The sequence below is a fragment of the Monodelphis domestica genome, chromosome 3 (assembly GCF_027887165.1).
Source record: "Monodelphis domestica isolate mMonDom1 chromosome 3, mMonDom1.pri, whole genome shotgun sequence".
NCBI classification, from domain to species: domain Eukaryota; kingdom Metazoa; phylum Chordata; class Mammalia; order Didelphimorphia; family Didelphidae; genus Monodelphis; species Monodelphis domestica.
The window spans coordinates 10616569-10633207 of record NC_077229.1 but is presented as its reverse complement, the minus strand read 5'-3'; the positions used below and the strand labels follow the sequence as shown (position 1 = coordinate 10633207).

The window sequence follows — 16639 nt, the reverse complement described above, 5'->3', positions numbered from 1 at the left end:
TTTTAAGAAAAAAATATTTTTAACATTGTCTTAAAATTTTTGAGTTCCAATTTCTGTCTCTCTTTCTTCCTATCTCCCACCCATTTAGAAGACAAACAATGTGAAATCATGGCCAAGATATTTTAATATTAGCCATGATGAAAAAAAAAACCTTGAAAAAACACACTTCACCATCTCAATACTTTCCTCTTTCCCTCCTTCATGTCTAGGACTCAGAACCTCCTTCTGAGCAGGTAGATAGCCATAAACCCTGGGCAGCAGACTAATCTGAAAGTAAAGGTACATATCATTTGAGCTGCTGACAGCAAATGTCTCTTGAGAAAATTCTGTAAGGGACCATTGATGTGGATGAATGTAGAGTCTATGGAAATGTTCTAAAATAAATTATAATGTAGCAGCACTTCAATTCACAACTGTTTTCCTTTTAGGATGATTATATTTCACCTTGTATGTGAGAGTGAGTATGAAACCCCCTACCCCTTTTGATCATAGTAGTGTTAGCCTTCATGGTTGTTTTTATAACACAATCATTAGTTTTGAGTTCATACTCAAATAATATAGTTTGTTTTATAAAAATTATAAACATTGGCTAAGGAATTTACTTTGGGGTGCTACCAAATCTTGTTTGCATCCTGAATTTAAGCCTGTAATCCAGGAGTTTCCTTAAATCCTACCACACCCCTCTTGGGTGTATAACAAGATGGTCAGACAAAAAGAAAAGATGGTCTTGTTTGTAGAACAACACAAGTCACACAGGAGGAGGGGGGCTACTCTTTTTTTCAAATATTAGTTAACCAAATAGTTGAATCCTATTATTTCACCATAATCATCAGTAAAAACACCAATAATGTGAGTACTGCAAAGTTACCACCCATAGTGATCTTTTTGACACTTCCTATATTAATCAGCATTTGTGTTAGTAAGATGACCATATGAACAATTTTACAACCATTCTATTTTTATGACTGTGTTTTCTGTACTGTGTCATCAAATTTCTTGGCATAAAAATGTTATCTCCTAAGCCTCAAGGCCTCTGCTCTTGATTTGACCAGAGTTTGACTTTTTTGGGAGTCTGGTGACTATAAGGATATTTTTAGGATTGTGATCTAATCTGCATTACCTATTTCAAACAGCTTCCACCTTTAGGATGTTTTTTTCTTTCTGCCACTGATCCTTTCAATTATCTTGCCTGAGATTCAGGGGAGAAATTCACCCCACTACAACCCTTTGCCATTTGGGCCTACCCAGTCTCTAAGATTCATCCAGTTTGAGATTCCTCAAACCCATGTTCTCTCTCCCTATGGAAGATCCCAAAGTGTTAACAGTAGGGATCTGAATTTTAGGAAAAGGAACTTTAAAGGGTCTGGAGGTGAAATTTTAAGCCTTTTCAGACTCCATTTTTTAAATGAAAGTCTCTGTATCTTATTGTATTTTGCTTATTGTTTTAAGTTTTAATTTTGTTGTTTTAAGTTCATATATTAATGTATTTGATACTGTTTGGTTACACTGAATAATTTTAATCTACTGTGTTTTAGCTATTAGATATATTCTGTTACCTTTCCCTTATGACTACTGAACAAAATATTGTAAAATATTGTAAAAGCCCATAAACAGCCTTTTTTCCATTTTGAATTTTTTAATTGTCACATTGATGATGGATGGACTCAACCTGGCTAACAATCTTTAGAGAATTTAATAAGCTAAGAATTTAATTGTAATGTTAAGGGGTCTTCAGAAATAATTTTAGTTAACTAGTGGTTTCTGAATGAATGAGTTTTTTATATTTATATTTTAAAGAATGTTGTATTAAAGGTAGAGAAACAAAGAAATGTTCCTACCAAGGTATATCTGTGAAGCACAAAGCCAAAAAATGCTCGCGCAAAATTCTTCAGTTTAATTTACTTCCACCAGAACAACCTAGATTTCTTGGTGATGTTCTAGACCCAAATAAGTTTTACTTTGTTTAAGAATATATTTGCCTAGGTTGAAAGATTTGCTACATCTGTAAAAAAAATTGTGACAAATATCCATAAATTCATTGTTTTTTTGTGTTTTTTTTGGTCATATAGAAACTTATATGAAATATGATAGTGGGTTTGTTTGCTATTGTAATTAAATGAACTACTAAAACTTTGGGGATTTTGATACCTTTTGAATGTACACTACCTGTTGTACTACTGTTCTTTATAAAAAACTGTTAGTGGATCATGACCAAATTTGAAAAAGAAAATGGATATCATTTTTTGGTGAGGAACAGTTGTATTCTATCTTTCCTTAACTGACACAGAGTGTCAATGATTGTAAGCTATATATTTTTTGCTTTTAAAACTCTTTCATTATTATTTTTGCTTGCATACACAATATACTATTTCAATTTTATTTTTCTCTCCGTTTTTGTATTTGAAGCACATCACCAGCATTAAGAAGATTTTCTTTGACTTTTTTGATTTTGAAGTAATATGTTTAAAATATATATGCGATGTCAATGCATACCCCCAAAACTTGAGACTATAAAAATGATTCCACTGATTGTTTAAAAAACAATTATGGGACTTGGCTTAATGATTCTGTCTGATTCTAGGACAAGAGAATACAAAAAGAGGAATTGCGCAGTGCCTAAGAAGCAAAAAGCTAAACTGCACAGTGCCAATTGAGCACAAGGTCAAAGAAACAAACCAATGCCAATGGGATTCATGAAAATTTTGAGCCAAGACAACAGGACTTGAACATTTTAGGGGTTCAAAGTTGTGGTTATTTAACATGTATTAAAGGCAGATCTTCCTTGTCCCACATTCTACCAAGTATCTCAAATTTGGCTCCTACCTGGCTCCTATAATCTAGACCCTATTCTATCTTTCATAGTGTGGCAAACTTTCTATAGTCCTGGCTGATTTGAGTAGTGCATAATTGCTTAAATCATTTTAATTGGGCCCTGATTCAAGGATTTATTTTTCCTTTACTTAGAATTTTTACACATAAGACTTTGATAGTCTATATTTCATCCAAACCTATTTATTTTGATTTTTTAATATTTTTTATTTCACTTGTCAATTGATGCATATACCTCATAACTCAGCTAAGCATCCCTAAGTGATCCTTGTGTTTTTCAACACCCTCTTCAGGGTGGAATGTAATATTATTTTAAATTGCATATTTTAGATTCTTTTTGAGAGTAATTTTAGGTTAAGAAACATGATACCTCTCCAAATACAGAAAATGAACTCTCCTTAGAAGGCATCGTGAAGATGCCTCCACAGACCACAAGTTACATCAAGAAGATCCAGAATGAACTTCAGATGTGGTTGAACTGAAGGTTGATTGAACATTTAATTTGAATGTATACTCTTGTGCCAAAAGGCGACTGCCTCCTAACTGGCTTTTTGTCAATGTGCCTAGTAATTATTGGTTTTGTTCTCTTTTCCTCTTATCCTCAAATTATTGCAATATCAAACTTGGTATGTTTACAAGACCCACTGGAGAGACTAGTCTTCTGTGGTTCTCAGGAGGGGAATGTATGATTGACAATCTGTTTAAAAAAAGAACTACATATCCCAAGATCCCACTGACTTCCTGTCATTACATACTTCCTGTAGACAGAGGATAAACGGTGTGGGCCTTGGAGGCTCCCTCTCTCTTATGTAGAATCAGCATTGATGGTGGTGAGGTTGACTAAAATATGGCTAACCAGCCATGGGCATATGGTCTTTATTTTGTATCTTCTTTATTTCTTGATTTCTAATGATCATTTAATAAAAGTCCGTAAAACATTTTATTAGATTTAATTTTTATAGGGTGTTATCAAATCTTGTTTGCATCCTGACCTTAAGCCTGTAATCCAGAAGTTTCCTTAAATCCCACTATACCCCTCTTAGGTGTATAACAAGATGGTCAGACAAAACGAAAGAATGGTCTTGTTTGTAGAACAAGACAAGTCACACAAGAGGCGGTCTACTCTTCTTTTCAAATATTAGTTAATCAAAATTGCTGAATCCTATTATTTCACCATAATCATCAGTAAAATTACCAAGAATGTGAGTACTTCAAAGTGGTAACTTTGTGTAACACCACCCATAGTGATCTTTTTTACACTTCCCAAATTAACCAGCATTTGTGTTATTAAGATGGCCTTATGAACAATTTTCCAACCATTCTATTTTTATTATGACTATTTTCTGTACTGCCATCAGATTTCTTGGCACAAAAAAGCTACCTCCTATGCCTCAGGGTTTCTGCTCTTAATTTGACCACAGTCTGGCTTTATTGGGAGTCTAACCTGCTCCCAAAAATATATATTTAGCTTTAAATTATATACTGGTGTGATGATATGTAGCACAGACCTTAATGCAAACTAAGAGTAAGATTTTATATGTAACAGATAGGGTTAGAAATTGTAGAATAACCTCTGGGTGAAATCAGTACAGAATGTCAAGCTGATAGATACATGGTGATTTTCTATATAAGATAACCATTTTGATAATGCATTAAACTGAATAGAAGTCATTGGAATGTCAATAACTACTTCATATATGAAATACACAATATTATGTTTTGTCTTTTAACTTTTGATTTATAGGAATTTTCTGGAAACCCTTGTATAGGAAATGATGCTAATTATTTCCTTCCTAAATTAACTATTGAGATCTAGATTCCACAAAATAATGAATTAAGACATTGAAGAATAGGTCTAGAATTTTTAATAATTGATTTAACTGAATATATTGTAAAGTAAAAAAACTTCTTGTTCCCACTTTTAATCTTGGTTGCATTAATTTGGTTTGTACAGCTATTATATCTCATAAGGTTATCTATTTCTTATGTGGTCATGAATTCTTCCCTTAATGAATAAACTGATCTGAAAGATAAACTATTCTACACTCTCATGATTTTCCCACGTGATCACAATTTAAATCTAAATCATATGCCTATTTGGACCTAATCATAGGAGAGCTTATAACAGTAGAGTGAATTGCTTGATTTTGAGCAAGGTGAGAACTGAGTGTGAATGTCTGTGGTTTCTGTGATGTATAGTATGAGGAGGAAAATGATGAGACTGGAGGTAAAATAATTTTACTTTTTAGCTTGATATTCTGTGGCCACTATCAGGGCATCCTAGCCATGTTCACAGGGAAGTCCAGCCAAAAACAAAACTGAAAAGAGCTTAGATATCTCCTCTTGCTTGAATCCATTGCTGCCCTTTTCTTTCTGACATTCAATACTCACTGATTTCCATTCCACAATCCACACTTCTGAGTCAAATTCAGGCTCACTCCATTTATATTACCCCATAAAGGAGGGAGGGTAAATTTCCATCACAAAATAGCAAGAATAGGGCTACATAGAAACATCTTTCCCCATAGCTTGTATTCTTAAGGCACCTCCCCAGTGTGGATTCTCTGATGTACAGCAAGACTGGAGCTTTGAGCCTTAAAGACCTTTCAACAATGTTTGTATTCATAAGGTTTCTCCCATGTAGATTCTCTGATGTACAACAAAGCTGGAATTATTTGTGAATGCCTTTCCACAGTGCTTGCATTCATAAGGCTTTTCTCCAGTGTGGGTTCTCTGACGTACAGCAAGACTGTACCTTCGACTGTATGCCTTTCCACACTGCTTGCATTCATAAGGTTTCTCCCCTGTGTGGGTTCTCTGATGTATAGCAAGTCTAAAGTTTGTACTGAGTGTCCTTCTACATTGCTTGCATTCATATAGTTTATGCCCAGTGTGGATTCTCTGGTGTACAGCAAAAGTGCAGCTTAATCTGAAAGACTTTCCACACTGCTTGCATTCATAAGGTTTCTCCCCAGTGTGCATTCTTTGATGAACAGCAAGATGGGACTTCTGACTGTATGACTTTCCACACTTCTTACATTCATATGGTTTATTCCCAGTGTGGATTCTCTCATGAACACAAAGACTGGAGCTATGACTGAATGTCTTTCCACACTGCTTGCATTCATAAGGTTTCATACCAGTGTGGATTCTCTGATGTCCAGCAAGACTGGCCCTGTGCACAAAACTCTTTCCGCACTGATTACATACACTTGATTTTTTCTCAGTGTGCATTCGTTGATGTTCAATATGAGATGCATCTTGAGGAGCAACACATAATTCACTGAATGCAAAGTTATCTGGACAATCACTCATGAAACTTTGTAGGTCCATTTCTTCCACAGGAAGGCTCATCTCTGTTGGATTCACCTTCATTTCAAGTCTGATCTCTCCTTCTAAATGAAACAAACAGTAAAATATGCAAGTAGAATTATATTTACACTTCTATAATTATCTCCTTTCCTCAACTGTCAAAACATAAATCACTTTATATCCTTTGAAAATTCCATTACCTCAAACCTGAAGAACAATTTCATTGGCTCTTCATGAATAATCTGAGATTTTGGACAGGCTAGCTTTATTAACTCAGGCTGGATGAGTGACTTGACCCAAAATCCTAGCAGCTGAGATCAAATCTTGTAACTGGACATGCTCTGTCCACAGTACTAGACAATTCACTTTGAATCACTTTGATTTCATTTTCATTGTCTATACATTCAATCCTCTCTTCCTAGGTATGATACCACTAGGTGCATATATATATGAAATATTCCTATTATTTCATCATCTTACTTTTCTGTAAGCATTTTGGAATTTCCTTCGAGATTGCTTTTTAACCTTATTTTTTGTTCTAGTATATGAGGTCAGATGAAGAAATTAGCACCCTTCTTTGCATTTATCCAAGGCATAAAAGATTTTCTTCTGTTCCCAACTCCTTGAAAGCAGCCATTACTTTTCTTTAAATGCCTCTTTTCACTAAAATGAAATCTTTCTATTAAAAACAATTTAAAGAAAGACATGCCACTTCTAAAGTTTAAAACTATGTTTCATATAGTAAGTTGAGTTCATGATCCTTTTGGAAGTAAATGGACAAGAAAGCTTGGAAAATTCTCTTATTTCCCATCTTATGTAGATACTGGCATTTTCATGATATTCTTTAAAATTCCAATACAGGTGGTGGTGCATTCTCATTGTACCTCAGAAACTAGCTAAGACTTTTAAGCCTGAACAAGTCACAAGACCTCTGTTGCTCTAGGCTCCTCAAATATAACATGGATGTAATGATATCAAGTGACTCCTAAGGTTCCTATGGGAATTGAATGAGATATTTATAAAGTGTATGACACATACTAGTCATGCAAATGGTGATGTTCATTTTTATCATAAAATTTGGATTTTTCCTCCCTTGATTCCTTTACTCCTAAAACTGCTATTCTCTTCACTCCTCTAGTTTCTGATTTTCCTGTTGAATTAAATACATTTCCATTCTCTAACATTCTTTTCTCCCAGGATCATCTCAGAGTGAGTTTCAGGATCTGGTGCTTCTTTCTATTCTTTCTAAACTACCTCCATGTCTGGGTTCTAGGTTGGGAGATCAAGGACAGCCTGACTGGTGTTTCCCTTCCTCAGTATACTCAGGGCTTAGAATGGTTCCTAGAACATATTTTTTATTTAACACATGTTTACTGACTGGACCGAAGGAGAATGTCAGTCCCAAGCTCTACCAGGATACTTGAATTCTGTTCTCTCCTGGAAGGCAAATGCATGCTCTGGCCTCAGCCATGTTTCTGTCTCTTGCCTCATCTGTCTCTGTCTCTCTGTCTCTGTCTCTCTGTCTCTCTCATTCTCATTCAAGAGGAAAGGTTTATGATGTTCCTGAGGCAGGACTTCTGATAAAGGCCAGAAATGGACCTTGATCCCTGGACTTTAAAACCCAGAACCAGCATTTTGCCTCTATCCATGCTGTGTATGAGTAGACTAACAACATGGGAGGCCTTATGTGAGCCTTCAGCCTTTGGCACTTGGCTGGTGGATAGCGGCAAGAGGGAGGCCTTGGCCAGGATCCCCTACACCAGCTGAGGCCCTGCTTCCTCTTTGAAGAGAAAATGCTGTTTCTCTAAGGCAATCCCTTGGACCCTCACCAGTGCTCAGAAGGCCAAGACCTCAGATCCCATATAGGGCAGCAAAGACAGGAGCCATGAAGAGTGAGCAGAGGGGAATCCAGCGGCTGACAGTCCTTGTGTGCAAAGCCCTGTGGGAGGAACACCCACAGCTCCACCCAGTCATATCCTGGAGCTCAGCCTGAGACGTAAACACTGGGACACCCTTCCTGGGTCTTGCCCATTAGGCCAGATTTCAGTCAAGCCCTGCTGACCAGACAGAGGCTTCCTCACTCCACTAACACTGAGCCTTGCTGTCAATGGTCTTTCAGCACCATTGGCCAATTGCACTTATCAATGGCTCTGGTTTTCACCTGCCTCAGACCTTGAGCAATAAAGTCCCTTCAGTCTACAGTGCCTCCTTATTTTTACACCCAGGTGGCACCATACATGGATAAGGTGTTGAAGCTGAAGACAGAATTCCTGGGGTTCAAATCTGCCCTCAAACTAGTATGAACTTTGAAGATAGGGAAAGTGAATTAAGCTTGCTGAAGCTTAGTTCCTACATTTGTAAAACAGGCGTAAAAATTGCACCTGACTCCCAAGGATGGTTTGAGTCACCACCACCAACCTAACCAACATCTGTTCTCATCCCCTGATGGAGGCTGAGCCCAAGAATCTGGGTAACAGAAATGTGTCCAGCTCAATGGTGCTGCCATCTTCTTGGAACCTGCCATGATCCAGGTGAGCTCCTTCCCCTCCTGGGTCATCTTGTTCACATTGATTAAGCTATCATAAGCTTCCTGATGCTGCTCCTAGTTGGGGTGTACTTAGAGCAGGAGGGGTTCTCCTTTGTCTTCTGGAGGTAGGACAGGCCAGCATCCTGTGAGAATTTCTCTTTCATTTACTGTAGTCTTCTTCTGCCCATGAAGCAGACCTCAGGGAGGTCATCATGCATTACCTTTTGAAATGCTTTTTCGTCATCCCCTACGCAGACCAAGGCCTTTCCCTTGTTTATACATCCTCACAGGGAAGAGACACCACTTTAACTTTCTACATACAGGAATTAGGGATCAGATGATGGGAATTTCACCATTCTGGAACAGTAGCACAGGCAGGCCCTTTGGACACCTCACTTCATGGTCTACCCATAGGAGACAAGGTATGTATGATGACCTGTCAGTGAGCAAGCAGAACTCAGTCTGCCTGGGAAAGCCCCTTCCAAGTGTTCCTGATTTTTCTGATTGCCATAAAAATTGAGCAAAAGGACTCTTGGATTCATTGCTCCCATGGAAAACCATCACTATCTATGGACACTTCAGAGCCCTATCTTGCAGCTTTTACAATATTGTTTTTCATTTTCATTTGTGACAATAGATTTATAGACAGCCTAATTTCATTTACTCTCTTTCAAATGCTTCTTTGTTTGGTGTTTTGCTTCCAACGTTATTGTACTTTCCTTTTTATTTGCTTCTCTGTTGACTGGACCAAGTAATTAGGGTTAATAGTCTATGGAGAAGAAGTACTCTTTGCTAAAGGAAGGCCATTGGGCCTTGTATGCATTGGGTCTCCATCAGAGCTCTTTTTATTATGGGAACTAATTCCTGTTTATACAAATGAGACTGTGCCTCAACTTGCTCCTCAGGAGGGTCCTATATTGCCAAATAAGCCATTTGGCCCTTGCCCTTTTGTTATAGGTCACATCAATAGTTACTGCTGGAGCCTGTCTTCCTGGTCACAACCACTATCATTAGGATTTGAGAGATTCTCACAGATTCTCAAATCTCAGTTGATTCTAACATGTCCTGCAAGGGAACCTTCTGATACTGTATTTCCCCAATCCCACTCAATGATGATTTACTCACTTTTGAAATGTGTGTGAGGAGGAATAAGGGATTACTGGGTAACATATATGGAAATAATGTGTAGTGTAACTTGCTCCCTATGACAATACTTGTCTGTGCTAAGATATGCCTTAGAAGCATAAGGGATGTGTCACATAAATATATATCCTTTGCAACTGTTTCTTCTTTATCCCAATTATGGACAGACTTCCCATGCAGGGCAATGAGAGAAATTAGCAAGGAGTTAATTTGATGGTTATGACAATTGGTTGATTTTGTCTTCTCTTGGCAGTGAGGACAGTCATCCAATTAGTCAACAAGCATTCATTAAATGCCTACTATTTGTCAATAGGTGGGTTAAGACCTCAGATTATAAAATTGAAAAAAGACAATCCTTTATGTCAAGGAGTTCATTGTCTAAAGGGAGGACTGACATGGAACCTACCCTGTACAAAGAAGCTATATAAAGAAGAAATGGGAAATACCCAATTGAGGAAAGGCACTAGAATGTAGAGAGGTTAAGAATACCCAAACGGCTATAAAACTGAGCACACCCTTTGATCCAGTAATGCCATTACTGGGTCTGTATCCCAACAAGATAATAAAAAATGGGAAAGGACCCACTTGTGCAAAAAATAACTATAGATACTATTTTCGTAGTGGCAAAGAATTGGAAATTGAGGGGATGTCCATCAATTGGGGAATGGCTTAACAAATTGTGATGTATGATGGTGATGGAACATTATTGCACTATAAGAAATGATAAGCAAAATGATTTCAGAAAAAGCTGGAAAGACCTGCCTGAATTTATGCAGAGTAAAATAAGCAGAACTGGGAGAATATTGTATGTAATAACAACAATATTAGGTTATGATTAGCTGTGAAAACTTAGCTACTCTCAGCAATGCAATGATCTGGGAAAATACAGAAAGACTTATGACAGGGAACACTTTCCACCTCCAGAGAGAGTACTATGGGAGTTATCCTTCACATTGGTTTATCTTTGATTTTATTTGGGGTTTTGATTATGTATGGGTGTGTTCTTACAACAATGGTCAATATGGAAATGTGTTTTTCATGACAAAAATGGAAAAAAAGAGAGAGATTGGGAAAGGTTTCTTGTAGAATGTTGTTATCATAAGTGAAACTTGAACTTGAGAAGAAGAGAAGAGGCAAATGGCCTCACACATGTGGCAACGTTGTCCTCTTCTGAGTCCTGCCTAGGTGTTATCCTGTTAACAGATACCAATTTGGAGGGCTGGGAGGGAAGGGGCTGTCCTGTAGCAAGACAGGAATGGATTCATGGAACTCATTGCACTGACCAACAGAGTCTTGAGCAGCAGTGAAACTCATAACTACATCCAAAGTATCAGAGTTTCTGCTTTTGGGAAAGTCTGCCAATGTGTATAATCATCAAATGCAAGTGAGGACTGACAGAAATTACCTAGCTTCTCTTTTGATACTACCAAATGTTCAATGTTTTCCAGATAATGAGATGGGACCCAAGGGACTTATGAATTCAACCTGGTCACTCGACTAGGAAAACCAGTCCTGGATAAGGGTCTGAGGGCTATTACCCCACATTCTTTCACAGAAGATCTAGCCTCATTGAATAAATCTTCATCTTCTTTCAGTGTTCTGGGAGTTTTTCAGAAGAGTTGGACTTGTTTTTATCTATTTGTAATAGCTCAAGCTATTCTGTTACCCCTACGCTAACATTTCTTTTCTTTCTTTTTTTTTTTAGAAAACTGTTTCGCACTTATTTTAATTGGGTATATGTGGTTTTATTTTTTATTTTTTATTGTTTTTGAAATTTTTATTTAATTAGTCAATTTAGAACATTTTTCCTTGGTTACAAGAATCTTATTCTTTCCCTCCCCTTCCCCCACCCTTTCCTGTAGCTAATGCATAATTCTACTGGGTATTACATGTGTCCTTGATCAAAACCTATTTCCATGTTGTTGATGTTTGCACTAGGATGATCATTTAGAGTCTACATCCCCAATCATATTGCCCTCGACCCATGTAATCAAGCAATTATTTTTCTTTGGTGTTTCTACTTTCACAGATCTCCCCTCTGAATGTGGATAATGTTCTTTCTCATAGATCCCTTTGGGTTTTTCATGATCACTGCATTGCCACTAATAGAGAAGTCCATTACATTCGATTGTACCACAGTGTATCAGTCTCTGTGTACAATGTTCTCCTGGTTCTCCTCCTCTCACTCTGCATCAATTCCTGGAGGTTGTTCCAGTTCCCATGGAATTCCTCCAGTTCATTATTCCTTTGAGCACAATAATATTCTATCACCAACAGATACCACAATGTGTTCAGCCATTCCCCAATTGGAGGATATCCCCCATTTTACAATTTTTTGCCACCACAAAGAGTACAGCTATGAATATTCTTGTACAGGTCCTTTTCCTTATTATCTTTTTGGAGGTATAAACCCAGCAATGGTATGGTTGGATCAAAGGGCAGGCAGTCTTTTAGCACCCTTTGGGCATAGTTCCAAATTGCCCTCCAGAATGGTTGAATCCCTACTGTAACATTTCTAATGGAATAAAACAATTAATTTTAATAAAATATATTTAGGAATTAAATTTTACTGACTTCACATGGGAAATTTATAAGATATTGCTTCTCATCTGAAGGATAGGAGAGGGGAGGACGAGAATTTGGAACTCAAAATAAAAAAAATTAAAAATACTTTTTATATGTAATTAGAGAAAAATAATGAAAAAAACAGAAAGCCAACTGGAAGAGTTCAGAAAGAATGCTTATCTTTTCTCTGTTATGACTTATAGGACCTTGAGTGTACCTCTAAAAAACAAAATAAATTTTATTTAATGAAAAAATAAATGATATTAATTGAGACAATACTACAAATACAGAAGCTACAAATATTTCCTTTCAATATCTAAAGAATCATTCTCCCCTCTACTACAATCTAAACTAAGGAGAATGAGTATCAGCTGAAATTTAGTTTATACACTTTATCCATCAGACTAAGTTTACTTACAAATAAGGTAGATCCCAGAATCAGTCCTTATCCCAAGTACCCATGGACTGTGTTTCAAGGGTCATTCATTGGAACCTTGCTGCTTGTCTGATTACAAAACCTGGAATGGACTGGGGTGTGTGATGCCTTGCCACTGGCGAGGTCCACCCTCACTGGCGACTCCAGGGGTTCCCAACAGGTGGAGAACAATCAGTCAAAAAAATAAAAATTGGAAGACAGCTGTATATTTACGGCCCTGGGCATTTGATAGCTTCTCTGCCATCCCCAGGCTTGGTGTTTATTTTTACACTCATTTTCTTGGCACACAGATACATTACCTAACACACATGTCTAAATGGAGATAATCGGAAAAGTGATACATTAACTTTTAACAAATCACTTAATTAACATTCTATATTCTTATATTGTGATTACAGACAGTATACAAGATAAATGATTTCATCACAGGTGGCTTAATTTTCTCATTACCCTGTGAGGAGTTTTGAGCTTACAAACAATCAAGGAAAATTACTTATTGCTTTTAATAAAATGGAATAATTAATCAGCAGTTCTTAATAGACAATTCAACAATTGTATCATTGAGGTTGTGAGGTACTGGGAACACAATTCAGATTTAATATTAGACTGATCATTTTTCAGGGTTTACTAGGGAGTTTCCCATTGACGAGTTACTGGTTTGTGAAGTCACTGAGGCATGTTGAAGCTTAGTGTATCTGTAGTGTACCTCTATGTATGGGCCTTTATGATTGATATCTGTGCTCACTTCATGAGAATAAGTTTCTGTAAGTGGGAAAGTTCTGGACTTGGCCAGTAGCTGTGGTTTTACTGAGGATTATGTTTCTAAGTTAACTCACAATAGTCATTTGGGATTGAGTTTGAGGGTCTGATCTTTTGGTGATGTTTTAGAGAATAGGATACAGTTATTTTGCTCTTACATTATTCCTTCTGAGTCTAGGGGGAATAGTAATAGGGTCAATTCCATAGGTAAGGGATGTTAATGAGAGAGGTTATGCAAAGGGGATTGAGTGGGCAGTCACATCTTGCCAAGGGCCACTCTGTGGCCTCCTTAGCTACCATGCATGACTCTGTCAAGGCTTTGTGGCCTGATGGCTGCCAGCAATGCCTCATAGCTCATCATTCTACCTTCTGAAACTCATGAATGAGTAACTACCCCCATTCTCTTCAGGTAAAACAAGCAAAACCCAAGCACAAAGAACAGATGTCCATTTCCTGGCCTCTTATGGGGAAGGCTTGCATCCTCCCTCCATCTTGTGGCTTCCAGCACATCCCCCCTCACCCACATCCAGGGGGTAAGGACAAGAGCACCCGACTCTCTTTGGCTGAGGATGCCTGGAGTTTGGCTCCCCGGCTCTGGCTTTTCAGCCAGTCACATAAACTTCTCTTCTTCACAACTTTATCAGGGAAGGGAAGCAGTGAAAGAGAATGAACCCAATCTCTAATCAGGGAGCGGGGCCTGACCATTGTCACTTCTCTGGTCCTTGTGGGAGCAGCTTCCATCCCCAGTGTATGGCTTCACCTTAACACACTGGGCATATTCCCATCCCACCCCCTTTCTCTCCTTAAGGGGCTGTGTCTCTAGACAATGATCAGTTGATTTGGTGCATTTAGTCAGTGTACAAGGAATTGGGTCCTAAATGGGAGGGAAGAAGAAGAGGAAATCTGAGAGTAATGAGAGAGACTTAGCTGAGAACCTGTACAACCCCCCCCCCCAATGAATGTCTTAAGTAGGAGTGTCCAAGCATCTGCCAAACTGATCTGCCAATCAGTTTAAGCCCTTATTAGACCTAGGTACAAGGAGATTGTCTGGCCTTGAGGATGTCCTTTTTGAAGCAGGGAGGTCTGGGCTATCTTCCAGGTATTCCTAATACCAAGCACAGTGCCTGATATTTAACAGAGGAATAAATAAATGATGCACGGATTGGCTGAACAGCTAAGACCTTGTGCCTTGTGTGTGTGTGTGTGTGTGTGTGTGTGTGTGTGTGTGTGTGTAGGCATCAAAGAAGACCTTAGAGATCAACCAGAAGGACTCACAGTGCTCCAGGAGGAAGTGAGGCATGGCAGGTTGGCCTGGCTCAAAGAATAAAGGGGTAGGTCCCAGAAGAAGGACCCCAAGGTTTCCAGGGTAACTTGTGACCTTATGAGGCTATGGTTGGGTTTGCGGGGGGACAGGAGCTGGACTCTGAGAATTTTCTAGGGTCTTAGGAAGGTGAATGAGTGCCAAGTAAGAGTCCCACATTTCTAACCCTGGAGTCCAGGAATGGATCACTGCCTGCTGGGTGATGTAATGAGTGCGAGACCCCAACCCAGAAAAGGGCCACAAAGGACAAGGACTGGTCTGGGTGTCTAAAGCTGTAGCTTAAGACATGACTCTACCTTTGTGTGGGGTGAACAGAACAGACAGTTGGGGCCTTCATCTGCCTGTTGGACCCCTGAGGTTTGCTGCTAAGAGTGGAGTGTATGTGAGTCCTGTAGGCAGCTGATGCCTCTGTGGGACTCATCCTGGGCAGGCAGTGGGGGAGCCTGAGGAGCTGGAGGTGTTAGGGGGGATGAATCCAGCTGTCTGTGACTGTGGCTGCTCTGAGTCCTATGATCACTCCTGTGTGACGTCTCAGCTATGCTGGGCCAACTGACCTCAAGGACCTCCCCTACTCCATGAAAGATTGCCCCCCTCCCAGGACTCCAGAGTGAGGATGCAGGTGTGTGTGGTTGTGAAGACCCAGGACCAGGGACAGATTTACATCAGTCCCCACCTCCTGCCCAAACACCATCACATGGTAACAGGGAGAAAATAAGAGGGCCCTGAAAGAGGCCAGACCCAGGTTATGCTCTTTGGGGAGCTGAGCTCTCGGGTCCTCTCGCCATGGCCTGGCCTCTTGTCTGTCTCTCACTGCTCACCTTCTGCTCAGGTCAGGACCATCCTAGACCTCCCCTTTGCCCTCCTCCTCCCTCCCTGTTCTTGCCTCTCAGGAGGATCTCAAAGCACCTTCTAGCTTCCTCCTTGTTCAGGGTCATTAACGAGTCTCTCTGTTTGCAGGCTCCCTCTCCCAGCTGGTGCTGACTCAGCCTCCCTCTGCCTCTGCAGCCCTGGGGAGCTCGGCCAGACTCTCCTGCACCCTGAGCAGTGGGTACAGTGGTAATGGTGTTGTTTGGCACCAGCAGAGCCCAGTAAAGGCCCCTCGGTACCTCATGTGGGTCGGCAGCAATGAAGGCATAAACAGGGGCGATGGGATCCCTGAGCGCTTCTCTGGCTCTGGATCTGGGACTAACCGATTCCTGTCCATCAGCAACGTCCAGCCTGAGGATGAAGCCGATTATTTCTGTGAGTCATATTATAGCAGTGGTGGTGGTTTTGCTCACCCACAGTGATGCATTCAGTGAGGAAGTGGGACAAAATCCTCCTTGCCAGCCCAGGCCCAGGTTCACACGTGGTCTCAGACTTACCCACACCCTTATCTGCCAGGGGCCTGTCAGGGCTCTTTCTCTGCCTCTGTCTCTATCTCTGTGTCTGTCTCTTTCTCTTCTAGTCTAGGAAGTTCCACGATATTCTCAAGGTCACTCTTCTGATAAGTGACAGAAATGGGCCTTGAACCCTGCTCTTCTGACCCCAGTACACATTTCAGGCTGGCTCTAGGGGGCGGGGGCAGAGATCAGGGGAGCCTGTAGCTGATCCCTCCACTTTCAGCACTGGGCTGGTGGACAGCAGTGAGCTGGAGGCCTGGGCCAGGATCACCTACACCAGCTGGGACCCTGCTTCCTCTTGGAAGGGGAAATGCTGTTTCTCTAAGGTGATCCCTTGGACCCTCACCAGTGCTCAGGAGGCCAAG

General features: G+C 39.7%; 1 gene segment (V, D, J or C); it reads left to right on the top strand.

The window, feature by feature from the left end:
- Positions 1 to 15675: 15675 nt before the first annotated feature.
- Positions 15676 to 16181, top strand: LOC100619674 (immunoglobulin lambda variable 4-69-like). The segment is given in 2 exon segments: positions 15676 to 15721; positions 15850 to 16181. Coding segments are annotated over 2 exon segments (378 nt in total).
- The last annotated feature ends 458 nt before the right edge of the window (positions 16182 to 16639 follow it).